This window comes from Amphiura filiformis, chromosome 1 (assembly GCF_039555335.1).
Source record: "Amphiura filiformis chromosome 1, Afil_fr2py, whole genome shotgun sequence".
Lineage (NCBI taxonomy): Eukaryota > Metazoa > Echinodermata > Ophiuroidea > Amphilepidida > Amphiuridae > Amphiura > Amphiura filiformis.
The window spans coordinates 73,733,082-73,749,658 of record NC_092628.1 but is presented as its reverse complement, the minus strand read 5'-3'; the positions used below and the strand labels follow the sequence as shown (position 1 = coordinate 73,749,658).

Here is a 16,577-nt window from a genome sequence, read left to right as displayed (position 1 = left end):
TGATGCAAAATGTAACTATGAAATGGCAATGTACACAGATGCGATGTTGTTGCACTAACATGATGAGATGGGATGGGATACATTTTACTATATTCAAATATTTACAAGTAGCCAAATCATGATCTAGTGGAGACCTTAATGAATTTCCTCCCTTCATTAATTAATCAATTTCAGAATGCACAATTTTCATTTGTGTGTACCGTAACTTGAAGAACATGGGAGATTTTGCAACACTGGAAATATTTACTACTAGTTGTCTTACCAATAGACCAGAGAACTTACGTTTTCTTATCCTTGAAATTGATACATGGGAATTTCCCTTCAAAGTCGGTTACTACCTCGGTAAAGACATCACCTGTAAATGGAAGACAATTAAAAAAACTTACTGTTGGTACATTAAAATGTAGACACCTGACTTACTTTCTGTAAGTGTCCTCTGAACAGGTTATATTGTTCCCTACTGGAAAGTTCGGATCTCTTCAAGTGAAAACACAAAAGGGAATTTTAATGGGGCCTCTGGCAAAGCCATAACATTTAAATGATGTGGGTCATTATTTTTGCTCATTACTTTTGAAACTACAAAAGCAACAAAACAACATCATTTTTAGAATCACACTTTGTATGTAACCCGTATACAAAAGGAACCTGGCTGTTTAGGATAAATTGCACCTTTTTCCTTTATTTGATAACAGGGCTAAGCACTAGCAGTTAATCACACAAAGTTGTGACAAGTGGAACGGACCCAGTATGATAACATGGTAGATCATAGTTCCTGAAGAGACATGCCACTGAATTGGGAGCATGGGATTAAGTTTGCCCACTCAGGGAGAACAAAAAAATGCTTGAAGAAAATCTCACTTTTGAAAAGGAAGGGCAAATTTAAGCAGACAAGACTTGCCTTCAACTAAACTTCCATGCACCCCTTGATATCTATACTAAAATGCAGAAAACCTTTTACGAGCGCGACTACCGTGATGTTGCAAATTGGCGCTAACAACGCCTCGGTAGCACAGTTCATTCATAAATTTCCACTGGCAACAACAGATCGCCTCAGCAGCCAATCAGAGACAAGTGTGTGCAACGCAGTAAATACGCGATGTATCCTTACAATACGCGCTCGTCTAAGGTTTTCTGCATTTTAGTATAATAATGCATCCCTAAGTTCAGATTATGTTACTAAATTATGTTTACTACCAACACAGATGAACTTTCATTCTAATACTTACTACTGTGTTTGTGCATTGCTTTATCAGTCCCTACAAGTATCTCTGCTGGAGTGACATCGGGTGGCATCTGTATATCCAGGTTTACATTGCTATCTTTGAAACCAAATCCACTCACTGACGAGCCATACAGATGAACTTTACATTCTGTTCAGGATAAACAGGAAGTATAACAAATAATTCATCCACATGGAACATGACCAGGAAATATAAATCTTGTTGGTCAAAGGTTTATTTCAGGTTTCCTATGATACAGAAAATCTGTGAAAGTGATTATTGGATGATTTTTTTACTTCACAATAGAAAAAAACCTAGAATCATTGGTGTGAGGTAAGTTATTTTTGTTTTTCACAGAAAACCTCACAACTCATCAATGAATTATATAAATAAAATTCACCACCATTCTATAACTCCCACAGGAAATTCACCACCAGGGGTGTGATTCAAAGCTTCAGGAAATAGTATAAAATTCTAGAAAAACAGTGTGAAATCTGGCAAAAATATCCTAAAACAGGCTGAAAAACAATAAAATTGCTTCAATTTTGGCCACAAAAAATCCGGAAAAATGCAGACAAATCACCCCCCTGCACCACTATTATATAATTCCAACAAGAATTTATGGTACTTGGCACTACAATGAAATTCATCCTTCATTTTGATATCAGAAAATTTGCAGTTTACTTGGTCAATGCAGCTTCATGATTAGGGTGACTGAATTATGTAATGTTTTATTTACTTTTATTCCAACCATATTAGGCTCCATTTCTTGTGCTTTACCTGACAAGTATGTTTTTGCATTTGATAGTAAAAAAAGCAGTGATGTATATCCATATTTCATAGGCACAACGCCTAGACATTGATCCACAAGCCTCAGTACACTTTACAGGTCATCGCTGACCACTACGGCCCATAAACCATTTAACAACAATTCAGGGACTTTGCTGCTACAAGATCGCACACCCTAGAGACATTCCACAAATAACCTTCACAATCAGGATCAGCTCCCCGAGTTTTGTACGGGTTACAACCAGACAATTAGCAGTAACTTCCTTGTCTAGGGGAATTTCAAGCTGCTAAGTAACTCAATTTTTCCACGAGAGCATACTAGGCAAAGCCAGGGTTTGAACCTGCAACCTCTCGCACCATAGTCGAACGCCTTGTCAATTGAGCTAACTTGACTGCTTGACGGGAGCCTCTGGTATATTTCACTTACTTGGAAGCTCTTTCTGGAGGACTTGCTCCACTCTAGATACAATCTTAGCCCTCTGGTCAAGCTCTTGCTGGGTCAGCTTATGCTTGTCCACTACACTTGTTAACAGATTGGTCAGTGCTTCATGATGAGCATCGGATGCTGGTGGTAAGGTCCGTAGAAACTCCTGGTCTTTCTTGGTCTGCATCAGAAAATACAGAAAATAGATAGAAAAAGACATGGATTTATTAACTGGATCTTAACAGCATGCACTCTCTGGAGTAAAAAAACTGGGATACTCCACTAATACAAATCCTCTTCTGGTATTTCTCAGGAATTTATCCATCAAAAAGTATGATACTGCCAGAGGAAAAAGCCGTTTAATGTCAATAGAAACTGACAGGGTTGTGCATTATTATTATTGCGCATCCCCGTAAATACACAATACATGGACATATAAATAGCCTTTCTCGTCTAATTATGCTGAGGTTGGCAGATTGTCATCCCGGGATTGTCATGCATTCCCCCAGTACTTCATATCACAATAGAAAACACTTTTAACAGGTATTTTCTTGTTTGCATCTCTCATCTGGAATACAGTATTGTTTGTAATAAATGCCCCCCCCCCCTCCAATTTGTTTGTGAAAAATTGACAAAAATTACAAAATTCCATGCTATATCGTGTGAGTAAGCTTAAAACTGGCATCAGTCAGTCAGTCTTGTCAGGGACGATCAGTAAATTGCATGGACAAAACCTGTTATGAATCACACTTCCATCCATTCCATTGCCTAATCATGGTAGAATTTCACTAGATTCTTGCTTGATGATGTACTTACGGGTGTAATTTTGATGCATTTACCACGAAAATGATAATTTCCATGGGCGTCGCCATTAGTATAGCCATAAATCCCTCTTTTCTACAGGAGCGCCATCGGGAAATTTAACCAGATTTTTCTTCATGTTTTTCACTGACAATTCACCTTCAATAAACGCCCCCCTTTTGGAAAAATGCAACGCCACTTGGGGCGTTTATTACAAACAATACGCTAATACCTTATGAGCAATAGCAAAATGATGTCTGTCAGTTGGGATCATGTTCAAGTACTTACCATAATTAATACACCTTTATGATTCAAGACCTGAATTTCAAATTAATCTGTGTCATCATTCACAAAGTTTTGGGGAGTAGGTTAGTACATGCAATTCCAACCAACACTTTTTGGATTTATAATTTAATACATGTACATAAAGGTCATTGTTTACAAACAAGCTTCTGGTCAGGATCCACTCTATCGTCTGACAAAAGAGTGCAAAAGGCACAACTTGTTTTGTTGCTTTGCAAGCAAAAAGTACACTCACCTTTTCTAGTTTACTATGTCTTGATTCATCCACATGCTTGAAGGCTAGATCCACAGTATCCAGGTGATAGTTGCAGTATCTACAATAAAATTTGGCTTTGGGAAAACGAAGGCTTTTCTGTTGGAGCAAAGTGAATGTACAAAAAACTTCATCAAGTATGATAAAACATTGTAAAAAAGATTTTTGATACATCTTTACCATTTGAGTAGAAAAAAGAAAAACTTTGAGCAAGTCCACTTAGAAATCCACTTATTTTCTTGAACTATCACCTACCCAGCTCTTTAAATATATCTAAACACTTTTATATTAAAACAATTATACATTTGCAGTTACCAAACAAGTTGACTGTTTTTGGTAGCCTAACATATTGAACATGCAGATTTGGCAGAGGGATTTGCTAGCGTGCAAAAGGATCCTCTCAACACTTTCTGGATTGCTTTTAAAAATATGGTCCAACATAATGCGACAGGTCTCCTTCACCTTTCTAGTTATATGTTATAATGTTATTATAAGTACATATTATATAAATCTAAAACATATTATATACCGGTATTGCAAGTTGCTGCACAATTTAGATCTTCAAGTTCAAACTGAAGCTGCTTACCTTTGCTAATCTGAATATCTGATGCTCTTCCAGTTTCTTCTCTTCCTCTGTCAATGCCTCTCCACCCTGTTTTGTTTCTGGTGCTTCAATTGCATTCTCTCCCTTCTTTTCAACCACTGTCTTCCCATCTCGTTTCTCTGTAACAGTTCGTCCTTCGCCTCCCACTGTTATACTCAATCCCCCTGAATCTTTCTTCTCTTCTGTCTTTGGTGTAGCCTTTTGAGCACCACCCTCTTTGGCTGCATTTTTGTTTTCTCCCCGCTGTATCTTTCTCTGGTATCGTTCTTGCTCTTTCTGTCTTCTCTTCACTTTTTGTTCCTTAGATTGATCATTTTTGCCCTGGTTCCCTGCACTTCCGGCTCTTGGCTTGCCTCCTTCCGAGCTGGTCTTGTTGATATTGTTAGCCACCTTACTGTTGTCGTTCTTCTTGGTAGTATTTGAGTTATCATTCTTCTTATTTGTTTTATCTTCATCATTTTTCTTGTTTGTCTTTTCATCCTCCTTCTTTTTGCTAGTTTTGTCAATCTCACTTTTCTTATTTACAGTCTCATCTTTTTTCTTAGTATCATCATCTTTTTTCTTAGTATCATCACTTTTGTTACTTGTAGCATCAGCCTTTTTCATATCTGCAGTTTTAGCCGCTTCATCTTTTTTCTTATCTGCAGTTTTATCATCTTTTTTCTTATTTATCTCATTTGTGGCTTTATCTTCCTTTTTCTCACTTGCATTATCTTTCTTCTCATTTACATTTTTGTCCTCTTTTTTCTCAACTGTGGCATCTTCCTTCTTTGCCTCTGTTACATTTACTTCTGTCTTGGTTGTATTATCTACTTTGTCACTCTTGGTAGCATCATCCACTGTACTTGATTTTGATATCTCCTGCTCCGTTTTAGCCGGTTCAGACGTCTTTGGCGCTGTGTCTGCCATGGTTAATTGGTTTGTACTTTACAGATCATAACTGATGACAAAATATGAGGCGAGTAGTTCCTATATAAGAAGAAGAAAATATTAAAAAAAGATTTGGTTACTCTCAAGGTTGATTTTTTTCCATTAGCATGTGAATAAATATAGCAGTACCACACATGCAAGGCCAGACCTTATACTTATAGTAGGCCTATGCTTGGAGCAGGAGCTAAAGTGAGCTTGTGGTCCCGAAGATGGTCCTATAGTTAGTAACTAGTGTAAAATATTGGACACACCAGGAGCCAAAACTGGGCAACCAACCATGGGGTAAAAAAAGCCTGGGTGCTTGCTTAAAGACCCATTCAGTGATCCCAGCGAAAAATTAGAATTGTTAATAAATTGCTTGAAATTGAAGGGTAAGTCATTCAAATTGTCATTTGGTATTTTTGAAGTGAAAAATTTGGCAAAAAACAAAAAAAACAGCAGTATTGATGAAGTTGAAGCCCCATTCAAATATGTAGCTATTTATATACAGTACTGTCAGTATATAAATTACAGATTCATGTAAATGCCTTATTTTCATCTTAATATACGGCTTTCGGCTGAACTACTAGCAGGCTATGTTAACACATTGATAATGACATTATATGACAAAGGTACCAAAATCTGAATTTTGATGATTTTTACGACTGTCCAGATGAGCAAATCACTGAATGGGCCTTTAATATAACATTGTAAGCCTTGTGCAAGGCTAATGTTAGAATTTTGGAAGCTCACAACAGACTGCCAGAATCCATTTTTTGTGTTTTGGTTCCACTACCCTTTCAAATTGAAGATTTACAAATTACAAAGTCATTTTGCGTGGGCGCTTATTTTTTATCTGGTTTACCTAATTTTTTCGTAAGGGGTGTTTATTAGAGACAAATTGACGTAGGTTATAAAAGGGTCCTGAGGCGTTCTAGTAGCTTTTCTGATGCAGAAAATGTATTGCAAGTTTACACAGGACTTGTAGTCCTCCAGCTATTTCACTGTATCGACGTCTATCTGTCACTTCAACATTAATGGTACCCTTTAGCAAATTGAAAATACCCTGGGTGGGCGCTTAATGGGGCATGGGCGCTTATTGGAATGAATATAGTACGGTACTTGCATTTGTGCAGGTGACAAAGAAAATCTACCTGTACAAAGTGAAAGTAACTTGCACACAATTTAACCATATAAAATAAGAAGTTTGTGCCGTGAAACTAATCATCTTTTTTACAGATGAAAAGTAAAAATTTGCGTCATTTGAATTTTGTAAAGGATATTTATATTAATTATTTCTTTGATTTAGAGGCACATTGTATGTTTCTGATAATTCCAACTGTGTAATTTACATCTAAAATTCTACATGCACCTGTGCAGGTACATTTGAAAAGTTACTGTGCACAGAAGCCCGGGCACAGAATCAAAGTCACCTGCATATGTGCAGGTGGTAAATCGAACACTGAAGCAATCGCATTAAAAATGTTGCTAAAATTGCACTTCAACAAAATATTAGACTGTTCATCAACAATCCAAATATTACAAAAGATACAGTTGACTCATCAAAATAAACGATAGCACATACTCTAGCATCTAATGCATACATGCAAGTATCATGCATATGTGGTCATGTGTCATATGGTGGGACCCCAAAATAGTGGGAGGCGTTACATTTTTCTCTCCTCTTTCAGATTTAACTTGTTGGTAACTTGGTACAGAGCTATTCTTTGTCCAATTGCATAAAGTTTGGGCTCATTATACAGCTTGATTATTCTACTTTTCAAATATGTTTCACAATTTGAAATTATCATTTGTTTAATTAGTGAAAAATATTAAATTGTTAACGAGGATAAACCTGGAGGATAAGCGGTGGAGGATAAGCGGTGGAGGAGTATGTGCAATCTCTATGAGAAATGTTGTGGAAACATGATATCTATTTGAATTTTAAATTTTATCATTGCCAAATTCTGTGCTATACATGCAAATCGTATCTCAAATCAAAGCTTGTTTATTCATTATTCATATCAACTATTAGTTTGATCTATTTCATGTTGACAAGTATTCACTGAGAACCGCAAGTCACAATACCCACAATTTTTCCCTATTCACTACACACAAATGCCAAGATTTTCAGTCACAACATGCATTTTGGCTTTAAATTGTTGTATCTTGAGAATTATACACCTTAAGATGGAAAGTATACATTTTTGGAAAGCATTTTACCTCAGGAATCCAAATATGCAGTTAAAATAAATATAGGATACACTCTAAAGAAAATATTTTCAAAAATGTAATCAACATTTGGTGCGTAAAGTTGCGTACATTTTTACACCCTGTATCACCACTTTGGTCAATCATAACATAGCAAAGTACCGTATACATTTTATTAAAGCTCATAGTGTTACATTAGAGATATTCCATATCAGTAGCAAATGCAATAAATTATCAATTTTCTAGTAAAATTAATTTTTTTCATGATATCACCCTATATATTTTCTTACACATCCTGTATACCAACATCAATTTAGCATTGTTGGATTCCTTGGAACATAAGCTTTCCAAAAATGTATAGTTTTGTCGGTGTGAGATGTATAGTTTTTACATTATCAATTTAAGTGAAAATGAGGACAAATGATCAAAATCAGTGCTTGTAACGCAAATGTGCCACATGACCATGTGCAAATTAGAAGCTTGAGTTCTCAACTTAAGTTAGGGTGTCCCGGTCAAAATTTTAAATTGTTAATTGTGTATTTTTTTTACTCAAATAGCTATTGCCATTCTTGAGTTATCGTACTTTGAAAAACATTGTTTTGCCTCATTTTTAATATTACCCATAATGCATTGCTTTCATGGCTCCACCTGTGAATCAAGCCTGTACAATCTCTATGGGGGAATAACAAAAATTGTGCTACATATTGTACAATGTACATTTTCTAAAGTACTGTCATGAAGTTATTTGAAATGCAATTCTTATGTAACTTGGCATGTTGGTATTTCACGTTAAGTGGGCACTTTTCAAAATGGTGCTTCAGCATTTCTGGTTGCCTGAATTTGGAACATTATATAATTTGGGTGATTTCATTAATTAGATGGGTGTTATGGAGGAGAAGCTACAGGAGCATTTTCATTAAATTCTGACAACTTTTTATATCAGATTTTTGCATTTACATGCATTTTAAACACATTTCTGGAGTCCCACTTCATATTTTGAATGTCTTGTGAATGATTTCTTAGGAATATAAATAAGGCTCCTTAGTAGCTATTGCTTTGGTAACAAAGTATGAAGCATGTACACAATACAATGCAATTTATTTGGCACAAATTGGTCCAGAATTGCGAAAATTATGATCATTTTTGTAATTATGTAGATTCTGTGTTAAACAAAAAAAGTGATGTCCTCTCCAAAACAAGTACTATCAAAATTGAAACTAAATTGGTAGTTCCTGCCAAAACTTGCATCTGTAGAATCTTCAGGGTGTTACGCAATCATAAAACAGGACAATTAGTTCTGAGGATATTTGTGTAAAATATCACAACCTGACAGTTTTGGTGTCTTGATTTCGCGTTTTGTGTCCCCTCCAGAACAAGGGTAAATCGGCAATTGACACAAAACCAAGGGTAAATGCTTTACTTTATTTTTACAAAATTAACCTCCTCTTTCCCTTAAACAAGACAAGGCATTAGTTTTTAATCACAATACTCCAAGTAGCCAATATCTCATGATATCATGTTGTTAAACAGAATGTCCTCTCCAGAACAACAAAACTGTGGTCCTTAACAGCTCACAAAAAGCATGTGGTCGCATGTCACAAATTGGTCACCCAAAAATGGAGGAGCCGTAACATGAAAATGCTTTCTTCACACTTCAAGTTTGGTTTATTCTAAAAGTATAGTACCTATTGTGGAAAGTTTGGTGTCATTTTGTAGATAATTATGTTCTTTGTCAAATACAAAAAACCCCAAGTCAATTGGACAACTACTTTGAGATTTATACTTCAATATGTAAGATGTGTCAATGGGGGAGCCGGGGCGGGGGAGCCCCATAGGGTTGTACACAAAATTGTGAAAATATGGCAAACTTCAAACCTTTGTATCTTAAAAAGTACAACTAGCATGGACCACAAATTGCACATATATCATCCTGGATTGTAGATCTACCCCATAGTAGATCTACTGTAACAAAAGATGTAACTAATTAATTGCCTAATTAAATGCTAATTAAGACAGTTTTTCCTATAGGTTACTGTACAAAGTGTACGCGTAATGCTCTGACATTTCTAAATGGCCCATCTTTGGCCTGAGTCATCTTGCTTATTCAAAAGTACACATATTTTTAAGGAAATTTGATGAGGAATTCAATTATGCTATTAGTTTTAGTGCCAGAAATGGAGGAAAAAAGTTTTGGTTGATAAATGTCATAAAAATTGTAAAATTATTTTTCATTTTTTGACCACCCTGTATGTTTAACACAAGGGATACCAAACTCTTTCTTCCTAATTTGTTTGAAGGGCCCATGAAATGTCTTTCTGAATCCATATTTATTTTTAGCTAGATATAGCTTTCAGAAAAGAAAAATGTGGGGTTTACTGTGACAAGAAAGATGCTAATTTTGTTGATGTTCCACCCTGTATATTTCTTACCCACCCTGTATTATGATGTTATATTTGGTTGATTTGGCATCCTTGGAATATAAGCTTTCCAGAAATATACACTTATAATGGTCTAAAATGTATATTAAAAGTTGTGTTGAATTGAATCACAATGGGTGATATTTTCCTCATTTTACATTATGTTACACAAAAGATGACCAATTCATGACATGCGACCATGTACTTTTATTTCAAGTGAATGTTTCATCTAGATATTGACAACACATAGTGAACATTTGTAGTCAGAAACAAGCCTGGAAACAAGCAGGCGCCAAGCGATTTTTACCCTACGGTTACTGAGTTTTAACGCCTGGATCCAACCAAAATTACACGCCCAGGCGCCAGAGAAAATCTGTATTTTGCGCCCGGTATCAGTGCTCAGGAAATGGCCCAGTAAAACTTCGTCAGGCAAGTTCATTTCCGCTCAAAATATTGGCCATTTCAATGTATTTTCAACAAAATGCAGTGCCAAATCTTATCTTTTACCTAATATTTCACCAATTTTCCTTGATATTTGCCTTCAGGGCTCATAATTTTGGCAGTATTTTGCCTTGTTTTCAGGTTAGGTGATCACCACGATCGCTAAACATGAAGGCGGCCATCTTGAATTTTGGCGACATTGTTTCTAGATATTTAAAATTTTCCTAAAATCACGAAATAAAAGGCCAAATTGAATAAAATAAAAAAATGAATTAAAAAAAATGAATAAAATAAAATAAAATAAAATAAAATAAAATAAAATAAAATAAAATTAAATAAAATAAATTAATAAAATAAAATAAAATAAAATAAAATAAAATAAAATTAAATTAAATTAAATTAAATTAAATTAAAAATAAAATAAAATAAAATAAAATAAAATAAAATATAAAAAATAATTAAAAAAATAAAAAAAATAATAAAATAAGACTCAACTGGTCTGTTCAGATATATAATAACATTCATTGTATAACTTGTTATTTGTTAACTTGTGACAATAATTAATAATATAATAAGTTAAATAACAAATAACATGGATCTAAAAGTCTCAGGTGAGCATCGAAAGCTGTAGAAATAACAAAAATAAGCATTTTGATACTTTAAGAAAAATGACTCCTGGCTCTTTAAAAATGGCTCCTGGTTCACTAGAAAATTACAGGACCAGGAGCTGCTTTTCCAAATGTTTGGCTCCTGGTTCAGACCGACTTATTTCCAGGCCTGGTCAGAAACATCTATAAGTAAGCCTTTTCAAGATCTATGTTTTGATGATGAAAGTGTGAATTTCATGCCTCACCAAATAGCTGTGACCTGTGTCTGGATTTACAGGAGTCTACATTAAAAATAAAATACAAGAGATGGTCATGCTTTTTTAGCAGTATTTGTGTGTAATAACATCTGATGAAAACTTTGAGTCTGATGAAGATAAGTTTGCTGCTTGAATATCAGTGAAAAAAAGTGAAAAACTGATTGTTAAACAAAATGTCCTCTCCAGACACCCATATGTTGGAAAGCTCAGAAAACACAAGTTCTACTGAAAAATATGGGCATTTGACAATATTTAATTAAAACACATCAGAACTAATATTTATGATAAGAAAAATGATACACAAAAGGATATACTGTTATAATAAAGTATGAGTTTCATGTTTTTCAATAATCGTTTAGCTTGCTTCTGGATTTACAGAAGCCCGCACTTTAATTTTTAAACACAAAATGTCATGTAGAATGATTAAAAAATGTGTATTATCATCTGATGAACAATGTAAACAAAGGCAAATAATTTTGACCCATACATTATTTGAACTACATAGCACTGAAGTGGTTAATGTTATTTTGTTAAACAAAATGTCCTCTCCAGACGCCATGCATTTTCCCATTGAAGCTTTAGTGATGAATTTAACAATGTTATTGATGATCCCACGCTCTGATATTTTGGAATTGAATTTTGTATATATATGAACAGGGCTCGAAAAAATGTTAATTTCCCGGGAAGCAAGCTAAATTTCCCACAATTTATAGCATGTTTTTATATACAATAAAGACACAATTTCCCCCCAAATACCAGAATTTCCCTCCAAACACCAATATTTCCTGGGAATGAGCTTCCCCATTTCCCCACTTTTTCGAGCCATGAATATGAAGTTCTAAAAATCATAGAATTTTTATGAATTTAAGGACTTCTAATTTTGACCCTCTGTGGGACTGTAAGTGTACACTTAACGTGAAATAGCCCGTTTTATATACCTCATATATAGATTCCTGTCATCTGATTGGTTGAATGTGCAGTCATTGAATTAACTATGCCCTCAAAATGAACTATGGACCGGTCCATGGAAATGAACTATGGACGGGTCACGTGCGTCCCGATCAAACTGCGCAATCGCAACATCCACGGATCCATTCGGTATATAAAACAAATATTGACAGGTTTATTCGGGACATGGTTAAGATTATAAGCCAACGGTGATCTCAAAACCATGCTATGACCCTCGGCTGCGCCTCGGGTCATAGCATGGTTTTGAGATCACCGTTGGCTTATAATCTTAACCATGCCCCTCATAGCAGTCAATATTTGTATATTATGTTCAATAATTTAAAGTTTTGTACTTTTTAAGGCTTAATTTTAATTGTTCTTCAGTTCTGACCCATTGTCTCTTGAGGGAACACATGCATGAATGCATACATTTTCTATTGTAATGTTGCTAATAAAATATGACTGTACTTGAAAGAACACAATTCTTGTCTTTGTCATTTTTATAATAAACTAGATTTCGCGGTTCTCGGGTTGGGTGGTTCTTGTGACTATCTGTAATTACCCAACACCCATTACCCATATAGGCCTACTTGCCCTGACCTTTTAAACTACTAATAAGCCTCTGCACGTGTGCCGTTTTGGAATCCGATGAGATGCACCTGCACGAGTGCCGTTTTGGAATTCTTGTGACTATCTGTAATTACCCAACACTCGTTACCCATATAGGCCTTCTTGCCCTGACCTTTTAAACTACTAATAGGCCTCTGCACGTGTGCCGTTTTGGAATCCGATGAGATGCACCTGCACGATCTGCACGTGTGCCGTTTTGGAATCCGATGAGATGCACCTGCACGATTAACCACACTGTAATGCTTTCCGATGCTCGCACTGCGCCGTTGGTATACTCCACGCACTACGCGATAGCTCGCACGCGATACGCATCGCGAGCAAGCGTTAGCGAGCCACGCGCACGCGATAGCGCATGGACAGAGGTACGGACGGACACGCCATGATTAGTATTATGATATTTTTGTAGAGTAGGCCTGCTCAATGCATGCAACAAGTTCAGTGAATCAATCCATGTCGAGGGATTTTTGTAACTTCAATTTAGGTTCGCATGCATTTAAATGGGGGGCTTTATGAATTGTTTTGATTATATTTAATGTACATTTGTTTCCTATTTGATGTAAAAATAGGATGGTTGAAAAATTAAATAAAAATCATAATACAAATTTCATTCAATTGCAAACTGAGTGGAATATTCCATTTTGTTTATGGGTGTTTCAAAGTATAGAGGTGCAATTTAATTCTTGCAAAATGTGAACCAAAAATTAGAGTAAGATTAATATGAAACAAGACCATCAACAAACAATACAATACAATACAATACAATACAATACAATACAATACAAAGAGCATTTGCGCCATTTCCATAAGGCTCAGAGCGCTTACAAAATACCTTAATACTACAACTTAAAACTACATTTTGAAGGTGCATCTTAAAAATAATACAAATTACAATATCAATAAGAACATGTTATGGGAACAAATAAGTTTTAAGTGCTTTTTTGAATGCATTTGTTGATGAAGATTGTCTAATATAGACAGGTAGCTTATTCCACTCTTTTGATGCAAAAACTGTAAAAGTTCTATCACCAGCTAAGACTCTAGTCATGGGATAGTCAAGGCGAAAATAATCATCGCAAGATCGGAGTTGTCTCTTTGGAACATACAATGATAGGCAATTTGACAAATATGTTGGTCCTTGGTTGTGAAGACATTTATATACAAGCAAAAGTAATTTGAAAATGATCCTTTGGCGTATTGGAAGCCAATGAAGTGATTTCAAAAGTGGACCCGCTGAGTGTTTTTCGGTCGACTTCAAATACAAGACGTGCTGCCCAGTTTTGAAGACGTTGTGAGCGAATAATATGAGTGGATGGTGATGAGGATAGAAGGCCATTACAATAGTCAAGACGCGAAAGTATCAATGAGCGTGTGGCATGATGACATGTAGGTTGGTCGATATATTTCCTAATTCTAGCGATGTTTCGAAGATAAAAGATAACAGATTTGCTAACATTTGTAATATGAGAAGACATAGTCATGTGAGTATCGAAAAAAGCACCCAGATTCCTAATGGTCTTTGCAGATTCGATGCGTTCATTTCCAATAGAAACAATGAAATTACTAGTAAAATTTAGACCTGTTATATTAATACGAAAATATTAATAAAAAAAACATTTGTGAACAATTAAAGTTAAAAGCATATCTTTATTTGCACATCTACATTTCACATCATATGGCCCAATCCCCTCCCCATCCCTCTTTTCCCATCCCCCTCCACCCAATGTTATTGTTAGTGTGTATATTTTTAATAAAAAATATTTTTTTTAAAAACAATAAAAATCGGCCTTTAAGGGGTATTACACCCCTAGCCAATTTTAGTGTCTATTTTGCATTTTTCTCAAAAATTATAGCGCATTGGTGACAAGTAAGATATGTATATTATAGGGCAAGGACTACAACTACTGTGCTGAAAATTCATCAACTCAAAGCAAATACGGTAGTTATTGATTTATTGATCAAATATTGGTTTTCCCTCATTTTTGACTGTAACTCCACAACTGTTGTCTGTGCTGAAATAAAATTTCCAGTGCAGTTACTGTAGTTGTAGTCCTTGCCCCTATAATACATATCTTACTTTCCCCCAATGCACTATAATTTTTGAGAAAAATGCAAAAATAGGCACACAATTGGGCAGGGGTGTAGTATCCCCTTAATTCTAAAAAAATGTTGTATATAAAATAAACATACTAAATAAATAAGTATGATTTAACAAATGAAAAACTAAATCTAAATTAAGGACTTTGAAAAGTGCCCCTCCAATATGATACACATCACCCGGGACATCACCCCTATTCCAATCAATGCAATAGCCCAGCTAGACCTCAGCGCACGACCGCATACTTGGTCTGTTGGGTGATACCATTATTGACTCAGCAATCATAGTAGACAATAAGGGGCAAAATTTGTGCGTCGCGTGGTTGCATTTAAAATTATTGTTAGAAATATAAAACATTCTATTCACCATTTGCATACAAAACTGTACCACGTAACTACCTGGTTTTAATGTATAAAACACGGGATAAAAACCTCTGAAGTGTACTAGAACTTAGAAGATAACAAAAAATAATGAACAGTAATTTTTTTTATTCCAATCACCAACACAGAACCGGACCCAACTGGCTTCGAGCGAACAAACACGTGTTTGTCCAATAAGGCAACACATGCAGACTTGACAGCGCGCCATTGTCTTGTACAGGCACAGGCCTTGTTTTTGCACGTACGCCAGTCATGTGCGCTAAAAGCGGGGACAAGATTGTGTAAAGCTATCTGGCAACACAACAGCTGATTTTCACCTTGTTTCTCATTAAAAACGGGCAGTCATGGTATGACGATGTATGGAAGAGAAAGTACACGTGGGTGATTTACAGAGATTTTTTTAATGGATCTTGTAGCCAACAGAACGAGCTTTATTTTAATACCACACATAGTAATATGTTGGGTCACAGGAACCACAAGTGATAAATTTTTCAAAAAAATATATAATACTTTCCCCCAATATCAAAAAATCTATCTGTGCATTTAAGTCTGAACTTAATATATAATTAACAACAATAATCATTTATAGGCCACGTGTAGTTTCTATTTTGAGATATAAATCACCATTTCAGTCAATGCATTTTAAGGCGCGCGATCGCACTCGCATAGAGCTCACCTTAAATCACTTTACCGAGTGCGATTTATAGCGCACCTTGTCACCTGAACTGAAGGAGTTTCCAAAGTTGCAGCGGTTCCCGGAAGTGATTTGCATAAAATAAATCGATGTCATGGCCTTCACAAAAGTGACGACCCAAACAATATCTTTTCTACTCGCTGATTGGCCGTTTTGTCAATTTAATATGTAAATTACCTGACCTTTCTTGTGAGCAGTGTGCGAAATAAGCACTTATCCTCTTGTCCTCTTGTCCAAAAATCACCGGGGACAACCATATTGAGCTATGTACTTATCCCCTGGATAACTACTATATTTTACCTCCAAAAGTATGACACATTTTGGGGACAATCAAAATGTATTGAGGACAAGCAGAATTTATGCTTTAGTTATCCTCGGGATAACCTCCATATTTTCCTTATTTCGGACACTGCTTGTGAGGTCATGCTACCAAAATATGATAACGTGCGGTTCATGTCACAACAAAGACGAGACATGCCATTGACCACCTTAGTAAATGTGGTAATGTTTATGCATTCAACTGAACTGTATAATTATTTAGAAGCTGAACAAGGCTGATTTAATATTTTGACATGACCGACACACGTGCGATC

General features: G+C 35.5%; 1 protein-coding gene across 2 annotated transcripts in view; it reads right to left on the bottom strand.

Annotated features, from left to right (window-relative positions):
- Window positions 1–16,577, bottom strand: part of LOC140153034 (terminal uridylyltransferase 4-like) — a 34,881-nt gene that overhangs the window by 15,528 nt on the left and 2,776 nt on the right. For both annotated transcript variants that reach the window (XM_072175630.1, XM_072175639.1), the window contains exons 2-6: window positions 4,377–5,363; window positions 3,773–3,889; window positions 2,437–2,614; window positions 1,227–1,370; window positions 283–355 (exon numbers count right to left, since the gene is read on the bottom strand). In XM_072175630.1, the coding sequence (XP_072031731.1) occupies window positions 283–355; window positions 1,227–1,370; window positions 2,437–2,614; window positions 3,773–3,889; window positions 4,377–5,303 (1,439 nt within the window). In that variant the 5' untranslated portion in view covers window positions 5,304–5,363. The remainder of the gene's footprint in view (window positions 1–282; window positions 356–1,226; window positions 1,371–2,436; window positions 2,615–3,772; window positions 3,890–4,376; window positions 5,364–16,577) is intronic.